Source organism: Crocodylus siamensis, chromosome 4, assembly GCF_052110815.1.
Source record: "Crocodylus siamensis isolate JL-2025a chromosome 4, ASM5211081v1, whole genome shotgun sequence".
NCBI classification, from domain to species: domain Eukaryota; kingdom Metazoa; phylum Chordata; order Crocodylia; family Crocodylidae; genus Crocodylus; species Crocodylus siamensis.
Genome location: NC_143398.1, coordinates 107,381,036 through 107,406,175, shown reverse-complemented (window position 1 = coordinate 107,406,175; position 25,140 = coordinate 107,381,036). Strand labels below are relative to the sequence as shown.

Genomic DNA, 25,140 nt, shown 5'->3' with positions numbered 1-25,140 from the left:
AATACTGGAGCAAGAGATAAGGCAGCAGAGTGAACATGTAGGATCACACACACACACGATTACTTTAAAACTGAGTTCCTAAAAGCTGATTGTAGGACAACCCCAGAGGTGCTTTTACAGCTTGGTATACACTCACCCATCTATTATAGCTTTTTTTTTCCCTTTCTTTTTTTCTTTTTTTAAAATCAATGAACATTGCTAATTAGGGTTTAATGAATTCAAGGACTTCAGGAGTAGAGTCTAAAGTGCATGCAAGGAATGCTCGCAGCACAGATTTATCTGGGCCAGCAGAGCCTGCCCAACTTATTAAACAAGGACAGTTAATGTGCTCTTAAATATGGTTTATTCCACAGAAGAGTAAAATAAAACAAGAGCTTTCTTTGCTTCAGTTCCTTATTTACCAGAGGCAGTTAAGTGGCAGAAACACTTCAACACAGCTGAAAGAGGCCACTGCGATTACTCAACAGCACTATTACACAGCACAGGACAATACAAGCAGCAGGTAATGTCACACAAGCAACTTTATGTCTATAATAAACATTATGTAGTTGGCGCATAACACTGCACGTGGCTATTCCCATCTTCTAAACTGAATATGCCTGTTTGAAGGTAATGATTTTGGAACCTTGCAATCAATGTATATAAATCACCAGGGGACAAGGGATGTTATTGTCATAGGTGACCTGTACTACCCAGACATTTGCTGAGAGAAGCAGACAGCCAGGTCTGACTGTTTGCATAGGTTCCTGGCTGTATTACAGGACCTTCACCTTATCCAGGAGGTGCACAGCCCCACTAGGGGAGATGCCTTGCTGGACCTGGTCCTGGCCACTGGGGATGATCTGGTGAGGGGACTGCAGGTCTTTGACCACCTGGGCAATAGTGATCATCACCTGCTGGAATTCACCATCCAGCTCAGGGTGTCAAAGGCTTACAGCAAGACTAAAGCCCTTGACTTCAGAAGGGCCAACTTCAATGAGCTTTGGAGATTAGCGGGGGAGGCACTGAGGGCCCAGAAGATAGACGAGATGGGAGTCCATGAGGGATGGTCGTACCTTAAGGGGATGATCCTCCAGGCCCAAAGGGTAACAGTCCCTGAGAGAAGCGAGTGCTCAGAAACACCCTTGGACATTCAGGAAGGAAGGAGCTAACACCAAGGAGGAGTACTCCTCCTCTGCCCGTGAGTGTAGGAGGGCTATTAGGAAGGCCAAGGTGGGGATGGAGCTCAGGCTAGCATCCAGGATTAAGGACAACAAAAAGTCCTTTTTCAAGTATATTGGGAACAAGAAGCGGGTACCAGGCAACGTAGGGCACCTGCAAGACTCAAATGGAAATCTTGTGGCTACGCCAGACAAGAAAGCAGATATTTTTAACAGTTTCTTTGCCTCTGTTTTCTTGAGCAGGGACCAGGACATCCCTCCTAGCAGAGGTAGAGACAATCTTGGGGATAGCTCTGTCAGGACTTTGATCAGTGCAGATGTAGTTAGGGATCTTCTGGAAGGGTTGGACATTTTTAAATCTGCAGGTCCAGATGCCCTCCACCCAAGGATGTTGAGGGAGCTGGCAGGGGTCATCGCGGAGCCCTTGGCTTGGCTGTATGAGCATTCATGGTCATCTGGCTAGGTGCCAAAGGATTGGAACTGGCTAATGTGGTCCCAATTTTCAAGAAAGGGAGGAAGGAAGACCCAAGTAACTATAGGCCCATAAGCCTCACCTCGGTGCTTGGGAAGGTCTTGGAGAGAATCAAGGAGCACATCTGTGGGGGGCCTGCAGGGGAGATCATGCTCAAGGGCAATCAGCATGGGTTCACCAAAAGCAGGTCCTGTCTGATCAACCTGATTGCCTTTTATGACCAAGCAACTAAATCTTTGGATGATGGTGTTGCTGTGGACAAAGTCTTTCTAGACTTTAAGGCCTTTGACACTGTCTCTCACCCCATTCTCATCAATAAATTAAGGGATTGTGGCATTGATGCCGGTACAGTTGGATGGGTAAAAAATTGGCTCATGGGGCACACCCAGAGAGTGTCTCAACTTGGCGAGACGTGAGCACTGGGGTCCCCCAAAGCTCAGTCCTCGGGCCTGCACTGTTTAACATCATCAGTGACTTGGACTAGGGGATGGAAAGCACATTGTCTAAGTTTGCTGATGACACTAAGATGTGGAGCGAGGTGGACACTCTTGAAGGGACAGAGAGGCTGCAACTAGATTTAGACAGATTACAAAAGTGGGCAGATGAGAATAGGATGGGGTTCAAAATAGACAAACGCAGGGTGCTGCACCTTGGGAACAAGAATCCACAGCACACATACAGGCTGGGGAGTTCCCTTCTTGAAAGCACAGAGGCAGGAAGAGATTTTGGAGTCATTATTGACTCCAAGATGAACATGAGCCGCCGCTGCCAGAGCACAGCCAGCAAGGCCAGCCATACCTTGTCATGCATCCAAAGATGCACCTCAAGCCAGTCCAGAGAGGTGATACTCCCCCTCTATGCGACTCTGGTCAGGCCACAATTGGAGTACTGCATCCAGTACTGGGCTCCGCACTTTAAAAAGGATGTGGCCAGCCTGGAGAGGGTTCAGAGGAGGGCCACCCGCTTGGTGAGAAGGCAGCAGGACACGCCCTATGAGGAGAGACTGAGGGACCTGAACCTATTCAGCATCGGCAAGAGGAGGCTGAGAGGGGACCTGGTGGTTGCCTCATCAGGGAAGATCAGCAGCAAATAGGAGGAGTCCTTTTTTCCCCAGCACCACCTGGGGTGATGAGGAACAATGGTAATAAGCTGATGAAGAATAGGTTTAGGTTAGAGATCAGAAGGCAATATTTTACAGCTAGGGTGGCCAGAATCTGGAACCAACTTCCCAGGGAAGTGGTCCTCGCCCCTACCTTGGGCAAATTCAAAAAGAGGTTAGATAATCACCTGTCTGGGGTCTTGTGAACCCAGCATTCATTCCCACCTGTGGCAGGGGGTCAGGCTAGGTGATCTGTTCAGGTCCCTCCTGACCCTAGCTACTATGAAACTAATGACAGAAGGAATCCACAAGCAGTTGAGGTAAGAAAAAAGGAGCAGAAGCAGCCTTGAGATAGCTAGAGCTTGCTGCTCTTTAGAGGGATGGGATGCTGGGGAGGCAAATCCACTAGTTTTGCTTAGCTTTGCTTTACCCTGTCCAGTACTGAAATCCAGCTTTGCAAGCTGGAATCCCCCAAATACCTGGAATCCAAGAAGCTGAGATTCCTCAGTTTGTCTTCTCTCACACATACCATGCAGGGGAATCACAGTAGTTCCACTTCCCATCTTGAAATGGATTTAAGCTCATTGGCACCAATGAAAGCAATGGGCAACCTCCCTGATGGTAATGAAATTTCTGCCAGAGTTACCTTCACATGCACAGGGCCTCTCAGAGGTAAAATAACTTGGTGTCAGGGGTCAAAATGCTTCCATTGCCCTTCAAATCAACAGCCAGGAACTAAGGCAAGAGAAGGCCAGTTTGTCTGGGGGGGACCATATGACAATGGACTCATCATTTCCCACCCAATGGAAGAGTCTTTTTTATTATTATTCTATGGTTTGATCCAACAGGCTGAGACAGAGTTCAAGTCTCAAAAAAGTTATTCTCCCCCAGAAAGATTACTTTCTTGTTATTAGGCCATAGCTGAGATGAGATTACTTTAAGAAAGGAGGGAAAAGGAGTCTTGTCCCCTTCAAAAACAAAGACACATTAGTCCAAGAGACAAACCACTGAATATCTGGAGGAAGGTCAAGGCTACTTTCAATGAAAAATATTGCCTACAGCTGAATTTTAACAGGAAAAAACCGAAATCCTGAGGCAGTGCAGATAAGGGGGTTGCACCTTAGGGGATTATTCTCGTTATGTCTGACACATTTCCCAGTGATATTCAATTAGAGGGTCACCTCCTAGTAGGAGGTGCGAATGTGCTTTCACGCTTCTACTGCCAATGGAAGCTCCTCACAGTCAAGCTGTAAAGCAGCTGAGGACTCCCTCTCCTTCCAAGTCTTGCCAGAAAATCCAATCCAGTCTGTGATGTCTTATTTTTGGGCATGTCTACATATATTTGGAAGGACTCCTTTGACTGCTGAGGTTGGTTGCAATCCAAGGCTCCCCCCCTCTGTCCCTCTTCTCTGGAATGAAAATTGTAGTAGGGTGCAAGCACAAAATGTGTGACATTACAGGGAAGCTTTCAGCAACAAAGTATTACATTTAAAAGCTAGTAATAGCCAAAACAGGTTGCACTTTTTATAGGGGGCAGAAAGGAAAACAGGCTGTTTGCTTTGTTCAAGATTCTCCGTGGAATTTCTGCCTGTTGACAGAACAAAAAAAAAAGTTTATCTTTTCAAAACTCAAAAAACGGTTTCTCCATTTTCATCCATTCCCTCATTCTCCTTTCCTTTATTCCTTAGGGATAAAGAAAATCCTCAAGCAACATTTAGTTTCCCAGCTTTTAATTGCAACCCAGAAAAGCTCCACCCAAAGAAAGAGAGATTTCCTACAAAGTTTTCATGACAAAGCTTTTTTTAAATACAAAAATGTTGACCAGCTCCCAAAAACAAGCAGTTGCTCCAGGGCTGACAAACTTAATTCTAATGAAGGCAGTTTTAAAATAAAGGAATGCAATTTTAAAATGTTTCCTTGCAACATGCTGTCAAATTCCCAGATCACCCAGGAAAGCTTAGTAAAATTGCCTCATCAACGTCAAATGAAGGAATAGCCTCGTTCTTCAACAAGACTTAACAACTCTGTTGCTGTTTCACCTAGTGCAATACCATTGTCTCTTATGATGGCTTGTTTGCAAGCTTGTGCTTCCCACTTACAGCAAGTGGGAACAGGAACAGGGCCTCAGTGGAGCATTCTTAGACTTCAGTGGAAGAACATCCAGATTTTACCTTATAAAACCATTACTTTTAGAACTGATCTTTGGCAAGTTGGAAAGCAATACAGCTGGCTTTCTGCTGTCATCATCTCTGGTGCTCTTATTCCTGATCTCAGATACTACAGTGACCAGCTTGTGTACTTTCACAGTTTGCACACACAGCATAAGGGTATTCACACCACAGGTGATGTATATGCAAGGCAGGATCCAATTTCTATTACCTCTCTGGGGAAATAGGTAGCAACAAACAACATCAGTTCCATCTAATGCTTGGATATCCCAATTTTCTAATATACTCTTTAATCCCTGATCTTCATGACTGCTATCCATCAACCAGGCTGTTGTGCAAGAGGCACACATGGCCTAGCTGAAAGGGGATTGGTTGGCACGCAGTAAACCTGCACTCTCTTCCTGGGTCCACCAGTGAATACCTGGGTGACTGAACAAAATCTCTTCCTCTCCCACTTCTCCTAATTTTCTATTTAAGATTTAAGTCATGGGAGACTTTAACTACCCAGATATCTCATGGGAGGAGTGCTCGCCCAAATCCAAGCGGTCACAAAACTCTCTCTCATGTGTGGACGACCTCTATCTGATGCAGGAAGTGTACGGGCCGACAAAAAGTAAAGCGCTACTTGACCTCGTACTGGCAACTAAGGGTGACCCAACTGGCAACCTAACAATCAAAGGGAAGCTGGGTGACAGTGACTGTGAACTGATCACCTGCACCATCTGCCGTAAAGCTGGCAAGTCAGTCAGTTGTACAGAAGTCCTCGACTTCAGGACTTTGACAAGCTAAGGAGGCTTGTCGGAGAGGCTCTAAAAAGGTGACAACCCAATGGAGAGGGGAGTTCAGGACACGTGGATGCTCCCTCAAGGGAGCAATCTTGGATGCGCAAGCAAAGTCCATCCCGTCTCGAAGGAAAGGCAGCAGGAGAGCACAGCAGCCCCCTTGGCTCTCCAGGGAACTGGTGGACCTCCTGCATCTTAAAAGGAGGACTGGAACTGCCACCAAGGAGGAATACTCTGCATTAGTCTGGACTTGCAGAGAGCAAATCAGGAAAGCCAAGGCTGTGACTGAACTCTAGCTAGCTACAAATATCAAGGAAAATAAAAAGTCCTTGTTTAGATATGTGGGGAGCTGGAGGAGAAGCAAGGGCAACATTGTACCCCTGCTAAACCAGATGGGACAACTGACAACTGATGCCCAGGAAAAAGCTAACTTGCTAAATGGATACTTTGCATCAGTTTTCCATCAGCCCCATGGGGAGGCCCGGGTGAGGGAGATTCCTTGCCCTCCATCAAAGCTGACCTCATGAAGGAACACCTCCACAGGCTGGATACCCTCAAGTCAGCCAACTCTGATGGGTTACACCCAAGGGTACTCAGGGAGCTGGCGAGCATCATAGCTTAGACCCTAGCATGGATCTTTGAGAGCTCTTGGCGCTCTGGTGAAGTGCCCGATAACTGGAAGAGGGACATTGTCATGCCTATCTTCACAAAAGGGAGGAAAGTAGATCCGGCAAACTACAGGCCCATCAGCCTGACCTCTATCCTGGGGGAGGTCTTGGAAAAGATTATTAAGGAGGCCAACCTTAACAGGGTAGCTGAAGGCAATATCCTGAGGGATACCCGGCATGGGTTTGTTGCAGGTAGGTTTTGCATGACCAATCTCATTTCCTTTTAGGACCAGGTGACACATCACCTGGAGAAAGGGGAAGAGATGGATGTCATATACCTCGACTTTAAAAAAAGCTTTCGATCTGGTATCCCACGATCACCTTTTGGTTAAACTAGCTAACTGCTGCCTTGACATCACCATGATCTGCTGGCTGGGGAACTGGCTCTGCGGTAGGACCCAGAGGGTGGTGGTCGATGGGAGCCAATTGTCTTGGTGGGCTGTGACCAGTGGGGTCCCACAAGGCTCTGTCCTGGGCCCTATACTGTTTAACATCTTCAACAATGATGTGGACATTGGTGTCAGAAAAGGACTGGCCAGTTTGCTGCCACCAGACTCTGGGGTAAAGCATCCACACCTGAGGACAGGAGGGTGATCCAGGCAGATCTGGACAGACTCATGAAATCGGTGGACGAGAACCTGATGGTGTTCAACACCGAAAAATGCAAGGTGCTCCACCTTGGGAGGAAAAACCTGCACCATGCATATAGGCTCGGAAATGCTACACTGGTTAGCACTACAAATGAAAGGGATTGGGGGTCATGGTTGACCACAAGATGAACATGAGCCTTCAGTGTGATGCTGCAGCTAGTAAAGCGAGCAAAACGCTGGCTTGCATCCATAGATGCTTCTCAAGCAGATCCGGGACATCGTTCTCCCACTGTACTTGGCCTTGGTGAGGCCACAGGTGGAGTACTGCGTCCATTTTTGGGCTCTGCAATTCAAAAAGGATGTGGAGAAGCTTGAGAGGGTGCAGAACAGAGCCACGTGCATGATCAGAGGTCACGAAAACAGACCTTATGATGGAGAAGCTGAGAGCAATGGGGCTATTCAGGCTGGAACAGCACAGGCTCAGGGGTGATCTGGTGGCCACCTATAAGCTCATCAGGATCTGGGGCAATATCTGTTCACCAGATCCCCCCAAGGGATGACAAGATCAAACGGTCACAAACTCCACTGTGACCGGTTCAGGCTGGACATAAGAAAGAACTTCTTCACTGTCCAAGCCCCCAAGGTTTGGAACAGACTGCCACTGGAGGCAGTTCAAGCACCTACTTCAAATGCCTTCAAGACACATTTGGATGCTTATCTTGCTGGGATCCTATGATCCCTGCTGACTTCCTGCCCCTGGGACAGGGGGCTGGATTCAATGATCCCCTGGGGTCCCTTCCAGCCCAAATGTCTATGAACTCTATGAAGACTTATGAAGCAGGGACTTTCTCCTATTATGAGTCTGGAGAGTAGACAGCACCATGGGGTCCTGGTCTCAGTTGGTACTGCTGGGCACTAGTTACACAAATAATACACTTCCTTAATTTTAAGAAAGCTGCCTAGAAAGGGCCTTGGATGGGTTTTACTGACAAGGTTGAGTCATAAATTATGAAGGGAAGCATATGCTGCTGTTCTAGCAGTAAGAGTGCCAAAAAAATTCACAGCAGTCACCCACTCATATCAGTGAAAATGTAGGAGATGAGAGAACAGCTCGCCAGCATCTCAATCCCCAGCTTCTTTCTTTGCCTGCTGAGATGTGTGGATGTTCACGGGCCTGGTTTCAGCTGTGTGCATCTTGGCCACACTTAAAACATTTTGGCTGAAATATTCCAAGTTAAATGTTGACCACAGATTAGCATTTGGGGGATGGAGGGAGTTGCTCCAAGGATTCCGACATATCGCAGGATAAGGGAAAAAAAGGTGATTTCATCTATGTTGTATAGTTCTTACAACCAATTCATTGAGAAGCCCAAGTGCCCTTGTGCTTTGCAGCTGGGACCTGAAATTTGGCAAGGGAATAACATCAGAAATGGACAAATTTTCATGGGGATGAAAAAGATGCAACATCTCCAAAAACGTAGGCTCTGAAAGTCTCTGTTAATACACACTTAGTGGAGGTTACGTAGAGTTTGGCAACTAAATTCTCTGAAGAGCTCAACTGAGCATGCTCCATCAGATCACTGCCCCTCCCTGTCATCCACCACACTTGGCAAGTGACATCCCAAAGAACAACAGAGTAGGACTTTCTCCTGTAATTACCTCACCTAACATTAAAGGCTACTGCTGTATTGGACTCTAGAAATCTGAGTGGAAGCCAGTACTCCCAGGCTCTCAGATCTAGCCCACCTGGCATCCAGTGACACAAGGCCCCTGCCCTGAATCTTGGGACTACGGTGGAAGCCCCTGCCTTGGAAAGTGGGAAGGGGCAAGAAATGGGATGATGGTAAAGAAGAGCTGAGGGGCAGGCATGGGATGGAGGATACAGTACCTAAGGATGGGACTGATAGGAGAGGGTGAAAGAGAGGTTAACATTACAGGAGTAAAAAATTTTATTATATGTAGACATATGTAGGTGTGGGTATGTAATGATTGCTTTATTTGTGGATCTGAAGATGACTGACTAGGCAAACCCAGGACCGAAAGATTTTGTTGCAACTCGGGCACATGTTTCTGTGCAGGGTGGGTTGGCTCTGGATTCTCGATTCAGTCTGCAGCACACCATTTCGTCTACTCTCACTTTTCCATCTCCTGTTGTCATTGTAAGGTTTCAAAGTACTGAGATTATTGCAGCATACTCTTCTTTCATTTGAGGGGACCCTGGGAGATAGTCTTCCATGAGCTGATGTTGAGGTTGCATTTTTTGTTTCAAGCTAGCCTCGAGGAAGTCCTTGAAGCGCTTTCTCTGCCCTCCCCTTGAGAGTACACCTTGACTGAGCTGGGAGAATACAACTTGCTTTCAGTCTGGAGTCAGACATCCAGATGATATAGCTGGCTCAGCAAAGTTGATGTTGGATGATCATCACCTCGATGCTCACAGCATTTGCTTGTGAGAGGATGTTAATATTAGTGGATCCATCTTCCCATTGGATTCAAAGGCTCTTGTGCAGGCAGTGTTGACGATATTTCTCCATTGACTTGAAGCATCTCCTGTGTACTGTCCACATCTCAGCTGTCTCAGCTCCATACAGTAAGGCGAGGATCTCAACTGCCTAATAAACCATGAGCCTGGTTTTGGATCTGATATTGTGAGTTTTGAACACCCACACATTCCTCACCCATCTGAAGTCTGCACTTGCACTTTTAAAGTGATGTTGGATTTCTTCATTGATATCAGCCTTCTGCAAGAGATGGTTTCTGAGGTATGAGAACATTCAAGGTTCCCCAGAGTCTCACCATAAGTCTGAATTACCAGACAGGCTAAGGTTACAGAAGCAGAAAAGTTTGTAACTACTAAAGGACACTCCCCCCACAACCTGTAACTATATTCAGTAGTATCAAATCTCTGCTTCCCTCTGGCATTAGCAAATAGCCATGATACTGTTGGCAAAGCATAAGTCTCATTCTCCTCTACTGACCGGTCCACACAGAAGAAATGCCCTGCTACTACTGCTACTTCCAGTTATTCAGATGGCAGAATTCTGTTCTATAAATCTAAAAGTCCAAATCTCACTGATGACCCAACTTGGGGGTGGAGAAAAGAGCATCAGCATGGTTCGAGATCATGGAATTTTAGTCTTTTAGTTTAATTTTGCTAAAACAACAAACATACAACACTTTAAAAGTCATTAAAAATGCAATGTCACGCCCTCAAAAATTAGGAAACAACAGGATTAAAGGCACCCTCATAACCATGATTTGACCTCCCTGGTGCGCGTGCCTTGACATGAAGGCCTTAATTACATGATCACATACTTTTTTCTCCCTAGGACTTCTGCCTCGTTCAGAGACCTGGACTTGCTGTGGGAGTAAATCAAGGATGTTTACTGAAGTAGGCTGCATCAAGTGAGCCAGGGAGCCTACTCATGATAGAGGGAAGAATATACAGAATAAACAAGAGAAAGAAACATCCTATGGTCGATCGTCACACCAGAGAACAAATACTGCTATACTTGCTCTGCCACCGAACTCTTAAGTGATGAAAAACAAGTAATTGGAACAGTCATTTTTCACAGTTGGCTACCAAACAGTATACGTTCCTCATATGCTACTATCGTGAGATGCCTGGGGTCAAATCTAAAGAAGTGCTTAACACTCCCACGTAGTTGCAGAGGTCTGGAGCTCTGCTTGGAAAAAATAAAAAAGGCAAAACAAGTGCTAAATACTTTGAGCACCCAAGTTTAAGGCCAAAATCATCACCAGTCTCTACTACTTTCTCTATGCCTCTGATCTACCAACTTGCCTCATAAGGTTTGCGAAGCATGTTCATAAATTTTAGAGAAGCACTTGGGTACTGCAGTGAGACACCATAAATGTCAATGAAGAACTTGATAATTTTGCCTTCATGGTGGAGTCTGGATAGCATGCATTAAATAAGTCCTTCTCAACCAGGGGACCATGGCACTCTGTGCAGTCATGATTCACAAGATGAAGCCAGAGGTCTCAAATAGGAATCTATAGTTAGGGACCTACCGAACTCATGATTTCACAGTTTTCACAGAAAACGTGAGATCAGGTGTTTTCTGCAAAAAACAGCAGGCTCCATGGTTTTGGTGGGCTTGCTGCAGGGTTGGGGGAGGGGCAACATACTCGCAAGCAGAGAAAAGGCTGGGAAGCCCTGTAGTCTTGAAACAATGGGGGTGAAGGGGGTGGAGAAAATGAAAGGCTGAGCCTGTGACAGACTCAGTACAGACACCTGTCTGGGGTCAGTCAGGGAAGCGGCAGAGTTTTAGCACCATCTTTAAAGCAGCTGGAGGCATGTTGGTGCAGCATGCTTCATCCCAAGGAGGACTGAGCAGGGATGAGCAGCGATAAGAAATCCTCCAAGAACACCAAATACGTTTCAGCTCTGGACCATATTAGGCAGTATGCTGCAGGGACTTTAAACAGATGGAGGCAAATGGTTCTGCACCACCTGCAACACAACTCTGGACGTGTTGAGGAAAACTAGTATAGATCAACACTTACGAGTCCAAGGTGCACACGAAGCGAAAGGCAGAGGCTGAAGGTCAGAGCAAGAAACAAGCGACCACATCCTGTCTTACAAAAACCCTGGAAAGCAGCTTGACAAGGTGAGTGATGGCATTTTCCCTCATGAAGGCTTTTGCAGTGGCGAACATCCCGTTGGAGAAACCTGATCACCCTAAGGAACTAGCTGAACCAAAGTGTGCCAAATGCTGCCAAGTGTCTGTGGGTGAACAAGTTTTGCCAAGACTATCTCCCTACAGTAACTGCTTCACACGTACAGTCCATAACGTCTGCATTGGAAGAGTATGAATCCTTCTCCATTGTGGCCAAGGAAGCTACTGACCCTCAAGATAACAGTGTTACACAACTTATTTGTATCTGGGAGCTGGACAAACCAGGACCTGACTGTTTTTCAAACAGAGCTAGTCCACACCTCACGTCTGTCAATTTTTCTACTGTGACTCAGGCTGCAGTGAAGGCAATGGTCAACTATGGCTTAGACTTTAACAAGATCTCAGCATTTCTGTCCGACAATGCCATCCATGTACATGCACTCAAAGGAATGCTGCCCAATGCAGTTCACATCACCTACAATAAACACATTCTGTCTTTAGTAAGTGACATCTGGTGTACACAGTTCCCCAATACTGATAGCCTGGTGTTCACCTTCAAGAAAGCCTTCAAGCACTGTCCAGGCCGCAAGCTCCAGTACAGTGAATCCCTCACTAGTCAAAGGAAGGCCTCACAGGAAGCTGTGTTGCTGCTACCAGAGCCTGTGCTCACAAGGTAGAATTCATGGTTTGGTGTGATTCATTACCACTACCAGCGTATGCAGTACTACCAGACACACGGTGCATGCTTAAGCTTTTCAGTCTCCTGGAACAGAGAGATGCTCAAGATCAAGTGAAGTTAGTGGCAGAAAATGCCAAGAGGTTCATGGAGCTTCTAATGTTATTTGAAAGCTAGCAGGCTGTGATCCACCACATACACAAACTGATGGATTTGGTAAGTTGAGTCAAAGACATGGCATTATAAAAACTGTCAAGCTTTCATCATGAAAACCAGTGGACAAGGGACCTGTTCCAGGCAATAGCTGTAAAGCTGAACCAATACTACAGGTACTGTCACCAGGGTTTAGATAATCTCCTTCCTTGCTGCTGTTTGCATTTTGGATCCCAACCAGGTGCCTGTTCCAAGCTGTAAACCTCAGCTACTGAGATCAGTCCCCAGATGCCAGAAAGAGCATGACAAGGAAAGTGCTGTTTACATGAACTTTGTCAAAGAGTGCCAAGTGCCTGTACCTGTGTTTTGGGACTCTATTTGTGACTGGTTTCCACATCTGGACACCCTTGCAAAATGTGGCCTCACCGTTCCAACCAACTCAGTGGATGCTTAGTGTGCCATCTCAGTAGACAGACAAGTGTTCACCCCAGAGACAGAGATTGTCAGTAGCAACTGCTATTGAATGCTGCATGCTAGAGTTTAACAGCTAGCATGAACTGCCTGTCTCAAAGCTGGCATCAATTAAACTGCTTTTTACAATGTGATTTAATAAAAGTATAGTGATGGTATTAGTTACAATTCATATTGTGCATAGCTTTAATTTCATAAGACATTTCAGTTTACAGTTTAATTCAATGCTTGGATTTGCTTAATGTTTCCATTAATGGCTTCTGTGGGTTTAATCATGGTAATTAAGCCATGGTTTGGGGCCATCTACCAATCTGTGGTGAGGGGTGAGACTGCCAGGGCCCCTTGGCCAATCAGAGGTGTGGGGGAGGGCAGGGCAGGGACAAGAGCCGCTGCCATATGCCCATGAACATGGTGGCCAGCCCCGCGATCTGGCAAAAGCAGCCACCTGCATCCTTGATTTGGGTATGTCCCTATCTATAGTTCCCAGAACGTTTTGCATTGTTCTGGTCTTTGAGGTTTTGCAACGGAAGAGTTACTCGGTTTTTCTATAGTCAAGAAAATGAGTGAAAACAAAGAGCTGGTATTTTCCAAGGACTGCCCTGAGTCTAACAAGGGGTGGCTTAAGGCTAAGAAGGTTGAGGACTGTTGCATTAAAAGTCTGGGCCATACTGAAGGAGGAAGATGATGTATATCTTGTATTGCTACCTATTCATTAAATATATATATTCATACATCTCTCTCATATTGCTAACTATTCATTGAATGAGGCAGTGATCATTGAAGACCAATTTAGTACTGGGACGTAAAACTTACTTTGCAAAAGGAAGTGGAACAAATGAGAAAAAACATTAAGACCAACACCCAAAGGCAAGCCTGATGAAAGAAAACTACAAAACTAATTCTACGTATATGACATGTAAAATATTTAGAGATAACACCTCATAGTAGGCTAGTATAGAAGAGCATCAGAGAAGGAAGACATTAAAATTTCCTCCTTACAGGTTTATTCAACATAATGTCACTTTTCATTACTACACAAAACACCAGGAGTGGGAGAAAGATTACAAGTCTTTTTTGCGTGGGGTGGGAGGTAAGGCGCGAGTAAGAGTAAATTCATGTAAACCACGGTTGTCAGTGCAGACGAGGGCTATGAAGCAAGATTATTTTCAGTGTGTTGCTATTGGTAGGTTAGTCCAGAACTGCTCACTTGATTGTTTTTACCATAGCTGGACCTAGCCTGATCCTATGCAGCAATTCCTACTGACATACAAGGCAGAGCAGGGCGACAGGCAAAGGAGTGGGAGAAATGGCCTGGTTCTCTTCATACAAGCAGCAGATGTCTGTATGCACAAGTGGTGTGTGGGAGATGTTCTCCAGCAAATTACAGTAATACAGGGACTGTTTCCATGAAATTAGAGATTGGATCCAGAGATTAGAAACAGCACGTGCCACTCAACTAGCAATACTCTGGCTGCCAGACAAATCCGACGCCTGTGTCAAGTTCTTGGTCCTTATCTTTAAACCCCAGCTACTGCAGCAAAAGCCACTTTTCATGCTTCATTGACATGGCTGCATTCCACAGCAACACCACAGGGACATAGCTACGTAGGTATTTGTATCAGGCTCATCTAGGACAAGTTCAAAAGGGACATGCAAGTTCAGTGGAATTTGCCACCATCAAAAAAAAAAACAAACAAACCGTGAGAAGCTCAAGTCTGTAACCCTTGGATCATGAAGGAACAGTCATCTCTTTCACCTGGCCTCCCACTCAGAGCTCAACTGTGAAATGGTTGCCCTTTGAGAAAGCTGCATTTGATTCACCTACTTTAAAATCAAGTACTTAGTGGGGGGGAAGAGGTAAAAAACTGTTTCTCTCTGAAAGAAAACTGCATGTCTAAACTGATGCAAGTTCTCTGATGATGCAGGGCACCAGTTCTAATGATAAACAGTAATCCCAGAAGAATGAGGAAGGGCTCCTGACCTGGGGCCTCAGAGCTCCTCTGCAGGTTTATGTTCCAGAGTAGGACCTCTCCTCTCCTAAGAGCAGAAAGGGCCTTGAGACTTCTTCTGTCACTGACGGAGTTACTGAAAACTGACACAAAGCAATCCCAACTCACAACAGCCTGGAAGGAGAACCTGGCCTGAAGCATCACATCCAGACATATTTAATACTGAACAGGAAGTCACCGCATGGAGTTTTGCTTCCTCTTTTTTTTTTTGTCAATAACCAAATCACCCAGCTGTCATCCAAAGCTCTGTTTGGTCCCTTATTTTCCAGATTTCCCACCTTTCCTTTGGAAAATACTCCAGTGGTTTTTCTTTCTTCCCCTTACCTGTTTGTGTTCTCTAGGACTTCCACTTTCTTACGCAGCTCACTGTTTTCATTGGAACAGGACTCAACCCTGGGGAAGACACAAGGAGAGGGAAAAAAAACAAAACTTAGACAGTTCGATGAAGGGCTGAACATGTTCCAACTTGATTTTCCTGGACAACTCTATGGACCTGTCTATATTAGGGGAAAAAGCACTGTTACAAACTTCCGTTTCGATGTTTTGACTTCACACCAGATGTAAAACACCTTGTAATAGGTTACACCTGACATTTAGCAACTAAAGGCTGCACCAGCCTGGACTAAGCTTTTGAGGTCAGCACAGTTCAATCCACGTCAGTTGCACTAATTCTTTCTTGGCAGAGACAGAACATCAGACAATCTGTTCAGATGAACTTCCTAGGTCCATCCCACCATGTAGTCTCATGACTAAAAGTTACCCAGAAAAATCTCTTTTTGCAATGAAAAATTGGATAATGGGTACTAAAATAAGCTACGGATCATACTAAAAAATATACCTCTCAAGTGTAGGGTGTAGTCTTCTTTGGCACAGGGTGCAAGGAAGAAATAAGAAAAGAGTTTTGGCACTTCAGCACAGTAATTTTGTGGGCCAAATTCACTAGAAGAATGTGTATCATCCTTTTTTGAAGAAGACTGACTATTCCCATGCTCTTTCTCCACCTCCTCCTCACTCCCCCAAGCAGTCCTCAACTCCTTTTACCTCTCATCTGCTCATCATACCACTTGAAGACAAGGAAGTTGCTCATGAGGAGGCCAGCTTCCCCAGTCTGCTTACTGAACAAGAAAATCCTGCAATGTAGCCATGTAGAATACAAATGCTGGAAAATACCAGTGCTAAAGTGGCAAGACACTGGGAGTGCCCTTGTCTCCCCTGCTTTAAGCTATGGCACATTAGAGGGTGTCCTTGGTGTTTTGGGTAAGTGCCTTGTAGTTATGCATGAGGGTTTCAAGTGATGCTTTTGAGGATTCTTTGGGTTAATGACTGTCTGCAAATCCAGGGCAGTGGACTTGATCCCCCAGGAAAGCTTTTCCAGTGCTATGTTCAAGATACTCCATAGGGCACAAGGATACTATCCCCAGTGAAACCAAGAACAGCCAATCAACCTCAGGTCTGTGGAACAAGCTACACTCAGGAATTGCCACCACCTTATATTCTGCTTCAATGCTACTGTAAACTGAGAAGAGTCGGCGCAATGCGCCGAGTCTTGACATATAAATATTTGTCTCACAAATATGTTTTTATCTGAAGAACTAAAAAAACCCACCTGTTTCCTTTCCTGGACAAGAGCTTTCTTTTTAAACTACCACTAGGTGGCATATGAAACACATTCTACACAAACTCAACAGCTGGCTAGGATACCCTGCCATTTCAGCAACTGGTATCATTGGTTAGTTTGAAAGGGAAGCTGGCTTACTTTTTTTCCAGACTGTCCATGTATTCTTTCTTCTTTCTTCTACTTTCCTGGGCAGAAATCTAAGAGGGAAGGAAAAGCACCATACAAACATTTTTATAGTGAAAGGACCAACCTTCCAGCTTTACTTGGTTCCAGGGCAGGCATCAGAAGGACACTTATCAAGGGATGATCCTGCCTCAGGCTGGGGGTTGGACCAGATGACCTTGAGAGTTCCCTTCCAGGCTTACTTCTTTATGATTCTAATATGTGCCAAGCCACATGTGTACACTGCAACGACAACTCCCATTTTTACTTGCGCACTCAGGCGCCCTATCTGCCACAGAGGCGACTGTGTACCTCAGTGCCCAAGGATGTGCAAGATTATGCACAGATAACCAGCATGGTCAGTTTTAAAGACCATCCCTTCCCTAGGCTGAAAGAATAGCTAGGCACTTGGGACATTCCAGCTTTCTAGCTTCAGAATCTCAGGGAATAAAAGAGCAGGGCACTGTGATACACAGGAGCATTTAGAAGCACAAAACAAGTGGAAGTTTCATCACTGAGTAAAAAGGACACAGAAGCTTTTTCTAGACAAGGAAGAGAAATAAGTTTTCTTCTAAAAAGCTGGCCAATGTGATTTGATGTACTAGTTAGCATCCAGCCTAGACACAGACTAGCACCTTTATGGCCCCATTACCTTAAATGGTGCCCAGACAGGAAGACACAGTGATCTGTGCCAAGTATGTACCTGGGTGCAGAGAGGTGCTGTCTCTGATGGGTAATTTTAGGAGTGTATTGAAGGAAAGCTATCTTCATGTAACAAAACAATACAGTATCTGAGATACTGTACATCATTACAGACCACTATTGTAGAACTACTGTAGCATTTCTGCATGAGGGAATCATTTAGCAAAGCCACAGGGTTAAAAAAAGTTACCTTGTTTTTTATTTTCCTGCGAATTTTCTTCAGTGCTTTTTCCTCTGCTTTTGTCAAGGGTAGCTTTGTAGGAATAGGATACCCCTCTGCTATCAGAGTCCTCTTCTCCTCCTCTGTCAAGATCAATGGACCTGTCCCCTGAAGTTTCTGCATGCACCAGTGATGAAGGGTAAGGAAAGGCAGAGAAATAGTAAGATCATCCAAGAATCAGTAGATCTTGGAGAATGGGATCAGGGTTTGGGGGGGGGGGGCGGGGGGCTGCAGGTTAGGGCTCCCTGGCTTCACAGATCTCCTTTTGCCTATTCTCAGTTTCATCCACCCACAAATGGGGGGTGGGGAGGAGAAAAATGCCCAAAGAAATTCAACTTCTAAAAACACTCAGCATTCTGAGTCCACTGAAGTCATTGGTAAAACTCGCACCGACCTGAATGGGATACAAGTTAAATTAGTGAGGAGGACAGGACTGACAACAGTGATAGAATTAATTACCTAACCCCCAAGAGAGTGTCAGGCAATCCACTGACACATGGGCTGCCTGGATCTTTATCAATTGGAGCACCTTTAATGACAAATAAACAGTATGTGCCATGTGAGAAATGGCATCACCATTTTACTTCAAGCTCACATGACACTGGTGGGAACACCAAAGCCTGACAACTAGATTTGGAGACTCACTCAAAAGAAATTTTGTTTGTCTCTGAAAAAGGGGTAACAAATTGGCACATACAAGGTAACAAAACAAGAGGAGGTGCCCCCCAACTTACATGTGGTGCTGTCAGGAGGGGGGAATTGGAGAGGGATGAAGCTGCACGTGAGGTCGCTTTAGCTGTGGCTTGTAGTTGGATTGGGCTTGATGGAGGAAGGGATCTGGTTGGACTCTGCCCACCCTCAGAGTCACTGCCATGGCTGCTGGGAGGGGTTGGAGGCAAGTGCAAATTCACTGCTGAATGGGAAAGAAGAAACAAAAACAAAGACTTTCATCATAAAAGGCCAAGTCAGGTGTTCTCAGTAAACTACCACCAGCTTTAAAAAACTAGGGGCAAGTCAAGACTGAGGGCCATTTGTTAAAAAGCTGACAGCAGAGAAGTGGAACCTTTGAATGTGCAGGGTCCCCAAGCAGAGACTTGTCAATGCAGAGGCACCCCCGGCCTTTCAGAGAGGCTGTAAATAGTCATGGTCCTGAAACATTTAGTCTAGCAGCAGACGGTTATTTGGAGGGTTAAGCAGTTTTGTTCTGTTGGGGTGTATCAAATGGATAACCCTTGTTACTGCAGAAAGAACTTTCCCCATTCCCTGCCAGCTAGTTCTGTGTGGGAGCCCAGTTTGAGCCCATGGCACCTCTGCTGATATTGCTAACCTGGGTATTACTTAGTGTCAAATTCATAGGAAGATCTCTTATGTGGATACCTGTCCAGAAAAAAGCAGGGCAAACTCACTCATTTCTTTTTCATAGGCCACCTAGCAGATGCCCATAGTGGCACTGACTTAGAGTTGCTGTTGACCTGGGCCAAATTTTAAATGACCGCAAGTGAGAAGGAAAGCTGAGGGTTCAACTTACCATTCCATTCATACTATGTAAATTGAAGCTTAAAATGTAAAGCAGGTAGTGTGGGAGAGAAGAATGAAATCAGGAAAGCTGATTGTCTAGACTGGTCCTTTAATCATCTACTGTCACTACCATCAAGTGGCCAGTACCTGACACACACGAGATAGAAATCCCCTTAATGCAACCAGCCACTGGTGTAATGCTATATATTTAGGGTGACAATATGTCCTGTTTTAGCCAGGACAGTTCCGGATTTCAGAGGCTGGTTTTGGCCAGCTGTTGGGAATTAATAGGCATCCTGCAAAAACAGGGGCACAGGGCACAGTCTGCAGTATGTGACAGAGTGCCTTGAAGCGGGGCAGGCAGGCTGGCATGCAGCCCCACCCCCCCAAACTTGTGAGAGCATGGAGGGGTAGAGGTAGGGGCAGTGTCTGCTTTTTCCCCAGTTATGTCCCAGATTTCTATATGGTCAGCCTACTTATATTAGGCTAAGTACTGGCTGACCCCTACCTACCACCAAGCCAATTACTGCACTCCCTGCAGCAGTTTTGCTCGGCCTTATCTGACACAACAGTCAGAAAATTATCTACTCACAAATACAGCCAGATCCCTTGACATTTTGTGGCAAATGATTCCACAAGCTACCTGACTTCCTGTTGCACAAAGTTGTATGTTATCTTTGGGTACAGGTCTTTTTGGTCTATGTTTGTACAGCACAGAGTACAATGAGATCCTGACTTAGTGAGGACATCCAAGACACTACAATCATTTGTGCACCTGAACTGACTTCCTGCTTACTTTGTCACCTCATCCCTTTATCTCTGTGCCATCTGACAAAGTAAAAAAAGGACACTCAGGTTCCACTTTTCTGAACGTCTCAGTCACATCTAGTCAAAATACATCTGTTTTCTATGCTAAATAAATTCTATACCTTCAGGATTTGAGTTCTCTGAAAACTGTCGAATCAGTTACATGATAAAGATAGAGTAGATTCATATTCTTTAGACCCTTATGTTTTTTTTGGAAGCCGGAATCTGTTCCCTAGAAGGTGTCCCAACTTTGTCTGGAGACAAAACAGCTGGCTTTCCAGTTCTCGTGGCTAAACAGGTTCAGCTTTATTCATACCACATTCTGGCCATCAGTACAGTAGCTTGGGCTAGTAATTAACAAACCTTCCTTAGAAGAGAGGTTCAGGAATTGATCCACTTCATGTGGCTCCAGTTTAATCTCTGGAAGAACTTTCTGGCTCAATGGTTTACTCTAAAGGAGAAAGCATGGGGTAGGGGGCACAAAGTTAAAATGCAAGAAGGACAGAGTCAGTTTTTCCATAAACAGACAGGCTTCACTCGCCTCCCCATCTGCATCAGAGAGCTTTTTATTGCTTCCCTGTAACTTATTAACCCAGGTAAGTGAGACTATTGCCCTGCAACTATTTGCTGGGCCCTCCATTACTACTATATTTACTTAAATAAAAGATCACTTCTCAGGATGACATTTCAGACTGAAAGGCACACTCCAATTACTTTACTTGATAACAGCGCTGCCACTAGGATTTGCCTGACAACTACAGAAGATTCTGAAGATAGAAAGCACTTTTCTTTTGTGGGAAAAGTCTGACAGCCTGGATAGGTCAGGGCACTCGGCAGTACCAGGGCAGTATCAGGGGAGCTATCATCCGGGAGAGAGATCAGGGTGTTTATCAGTAAGAGTCAGGATATTGGACCCAAGTTCGTTTTGCAAGTGAAGGAGCAGGGGGGAAAGAGAGTAGGTAAAGGCAGACCAACCAACAAAAGTTACAGGCCTATGCTGGAAGGGGATGCAGTCAGGCCAAGGACATAGTGTTGCTGCACACGATTGTACCCGGCAGTTCTTTGTAATCCAGTAATTCCCAACCCAAGCAAATCAGCCCTGCTTATCATGGCACCCAGTATAATCAGAAGCGTCACTGGGTAATTTGTAGGACCACAACAAAAGGATGCCTATATACATGCCTTGAGGCTGTACACACATATAAACACCCTTTAATCATCTATATATGATTTATTGGGTCTGCTGGAGCATGCTGCAGCACCATGTGCATCAGCGTCTCAGTGCTTTAAACTGGTGGCAGGGGCACTTTAACTATAGCTTGAACCATAACCCCCCACCACCTTTTATTAGCATGGGGACCCTGATGCATGTGATGCTCCAGGCACTTTAATAAAAGCGCCCCTTGCCCCCGAGCACATGTATAAAACACCCAAAGAGTAAAAGTTAATCAAGTAACCCATCAGTACAGGCAAGCAGACAGGACCAAAGATTATGATAACATGACATCTCAACTATAACAGGACCGTATACTGCAGATGGCGCATTCAGATTTACAAAAATTTCAGATTACAAAGTGAGGCCTGCCACTCCTTCCTGCCTGGGAAGTGAATTAATTTGTATGCAATATTTTTGATACACAACCAAGAATGTTCATTTTTAACAGGGCCTGTTGCCTAATCTCTCCGCAGTGCAAATGCTGGATATGACCAGCCCCTTCACCATTGCAGCCGGGCTAGGGGGAGAGCAAAAGGTAGGAATTCAATCAACTTAGCTGGTTGGAGCATTCAAAGCTAAACCTTGGTCATTGCTTGAAGGCTGTTGAATCTGTGGTCACAAATGCATCTGGAACACTCCTTATTAGGCCAACTGGACTGGGAGCAACAGCAGCTTGACAGGATCGCTGAACACTGAATACAAAAACTAAGGGACCTAGCAAACCTGCACTGATGTAGCTCTAGAGACTGCAAAGTGTGGTACAGAAGTTCTCACTACAGTTTTTGGCTACTCAATCTTAAAGCGAGTTTTAACAGCTTTGGAGGCAAGTCATTATGGGTGATGGGGGGTGTGTAGCTTGCCACAAATTCAACAACAGGACTAACGGATTAGCAATTCTAGGAAGAACTGGTTCACCAGAGATTGAGTGAGCATCTGTAAAAAGGCATGAACTGCAGGCTATTATCCTGCCAAGGCACAGCCAACAGCAGTAGAAAACACCAGTTAATAAACAAATACCTGCAGTATTTGGTTGGCAACACCAAACCATAATGTATAGCATGGCTGAGTTCACAAACCTGGATATCAAAAATGCTATGCTGATATACGAAGCATTGTGGGAACCTGCACTAAAACTAGAGATGCAGGAAAATATAAAACCAAGTACCGTGTCATCTGTCTGGTCATCTTCACCTTCCAGTGACGCGGGTATGACATTGAGGCTGACTGAAGGCGTAAGGCCTGAGGCCTCACCCAATATTGGTTCGGTCTTTATGGATGATGAAGTCAACTCTGCACTCAGACACCATTCCTCATTTTCCAGATCAGCTGCCAAGGAGAAAGAGTTTATGGGAGAGTTAAAACAAACACAAAACCAGAGTGCCTCTGCTGTGATGAAGAGCAACCAAGAAACTTTCACCACTAATCAGTGGAACCCCACTAGGGTTACCATATTTCCAGTTTCAAAAAAGAGGACACCTGTTGAGGTTGGGGATTGGAGGCAATACGATTGTGGGGGGACAGTGATATGCCAGTGTCCTGCCCCTGCCCCTCAATCCCAAGCCACAGCTCCCCCCCAGCCCTGCTGCCGCCCCTCATTCCTGACCCACAGTACCCCACCCCCAGACCATGCTGGTGCCCCTCAATCCCAACCCACAGCATCCTGGCACCACGCTACTGACCCATGATTCCCCATCCCCTAGTGCCCCTCACTCCCAACCAACAGCTCCCTGCAGGGTCTCCTGAATGCCCTGCCCCCGTGAGCACATGTACCGGCCCTGCTGGCTGGGCCACACAGCTCCGCTGCTCCCAGAAGGATCCCTATGCCCTCTTTCCCTACTGGTGGGGCAGGTGCCTCCCCCACCTCCCCTGCCCTGCTGCAGTCCTAGCATCCAGACAGCTTCCCCCAGGTACCCACCCTCCGCTCACACACCCACACAGCCTCCCCAGACAGTCCCCAAGCCCTGGCCCTTCAACCACTTCCCCCCCATAGACTTACCTGCATGCAGCTGCTCCCACCACCCTGCCTGGCTGCATGCTGGCCATGTGCATGTGCACGCAGATGCACATGGCGTCCCCTGCCTCCAATTGCCTTCCCTCGCTCCCCCCAGCCCCAAGCAACTCCTTGCTAGGACAAGGCAGAAAGCACTGGGGGGGGGGGGAAAAAAAAAAAAAAAAAAAGCTTTGATCCCGAGCAGAGCACAATCCCAAACATTTGCTGATATTTTAAAAAACTGCCTAGATGGAGATGGGAGGACCCAAAAAGAGGACATATCCAGGAAAACCCGGACGTATGGTAACCCCACACGTAACTACCAAACTACTTCACACCTAGTCAACCACACCATTTCATAATTGTAAATCTCATTTTAGCCCCAGGACACAGGGAGGAGAGGGAGACAGAACTAATTCCTTTCAACTGCCAACAGCTGCTAACAGACAACAGAGCAGGATTAAACATGCCATTGGAGAAAGCAGCCAGGGAGTCATCTTCGTCACAGGCCAATACCTGCTGAGCCAGTTTTGTTCCTACCAGCATCTGGACAGCCTTTTGCTCTTTCCACAGCCTGCAGTAGTTTCATAGTTGCTGAGATTGCATTATGCTTTTCAAGAAGCAAGAGGTTTTCACTTGTGCAAAAAATCAGGATTTTCTCCCCAGGGTTTCATTTAATAAGTGTAAAAGAGGGTAATGGCTTTCATGATTACACAGGAGCTTTGGTGCCATAGTGATTATGTTAATTTTCTCCCCGGAGCAGCCGGGAGTCACAACAGAAGATGTGTATTTTGACTAGAAGCAATGAAATGTGCATCGTGTACTGGCAAAACCCATTAACAGAAAGCTCAGAGATCAAGTGCAGCATTTTGCCGGACAAAACTAGATTCCTCACATTCTGGGCCAGGATTGGGCATGACTGAAAAGTTATGGGGGAAAAGGCGGACGACAAATATAATTGCAGAGCTTCCAGTGACACCTGTGGTCAATTAAATTTGTGAATGACAGACAGCCTGTGGAGGGAGCCATAGTTGCTTGCCTTGTCCCAAAAAAAGAAAGTTACCATGGTTAGGCCCATGGGAATAGAAAGGTAACAACTCAAGCTTTAAACACAGAAAATCCCTGCCATTACACACACAAATGAATTCTAACCACTACGTTCTGCTTAAACACTTTACTGCTGTAGTTCAGTTCTAAAAACTATTCATCCCTCTTGCTTCAGAGTGGCTGCATTTCAGCAGCGGGTAAAGCTGCCTTAACGGTGTTTGGAAGAAACATGCTATAGCAATCAGTTAAAAATTGAGTCACGTAGCATAAATGTATAGGGAGGCGAGAGTTTTTATTCTTTCTGCTGCTTCTCCATTCTGCCTCCACACACAGTACTTACTGCATATATAGATTCGAAACAAAGCAGAAACCTTTGCATGCGTGTACATATTATGTCAAACATATACTCCACATATGTGTATGTGTGTAAATGCTAAAATCCTAAACTCTTCTGTGTATCATGAATATCTATATAAAATATAGATAATATAATAATAATATAATATAATATAATATAAATATATAAAAGCAGAACCTAGTAGTTAAGAGTGTGCGCGTGCATTTGAATGGCAGGGATTTTCTGTTTTTAAAAGTCCGAGTTGTTACCTTTCTATTCATACATACACATATATACATATATACACATATACATACATATATACACACACACACACGCGCGCGCGCGCGCATGTGTGTGTATTCATAATACACAAACAAGTATAATTGATTTATCAACAGCATGCCACTCAAATATGCTCAGAGCTGCACACTACACTTCATCCAACACTGAAACGCAACCACCTTGAGCCAAAAACACCGCATACAATAGTGAAATTCCTTACACACTTGGGCAGAATGAAATTCCTGAGAGTTCAACTGCAAACAGGCAACGAAATCAGAACAAATGAGCAGTCTCTAATGTTTCTGCAGCCCACTGATACAAGCACTGCATGCTGTGTTGCTGGCAGCTGAGTG

The 25,140-nt window shown here is 45.4% G+C and overlaps 1 protein-coding gene across 1 annotated transcript in view; it reads right to left on the bottom strand.

Moving 5' to 3' along the window:
* CREB3L2 (cAMP responsive element binding protein 3 like 2) overlaps positions 1-25,140 on the bottom strand; it is a 117,637-nt gene that overhangs the window by 12,700 nt on the left and 79,797 nt on the right. The window contains exons 3-8 of the mRNA XM_090043315.1: positions 22,294-22,454; positions 20,276-20,363; positions 18,322-18,500; positions 17,558-17,704; positions 16,642-16,700; positions 15,210-15,278 (exon numbers count right to left, since the gene is read on the bottom strand). Of these exons, the coding sequence (XP_089899441.1) occupies positions 15,210-15,278; positions 16,642-16,700; positions 17,558-17,704; positions 18,322-18,500; positions 20,276-20,363; positions 22,294-22,454 (703 nt within the window). The remainder of the gene's footprint in view (positions 1-15,209; positions 15,279-16,641; positions 16,701-17,557; positions 17,705-18,321; positions 18,501-20,275; positions 20,364-22,293; positions 22,455-25,140) is intronic.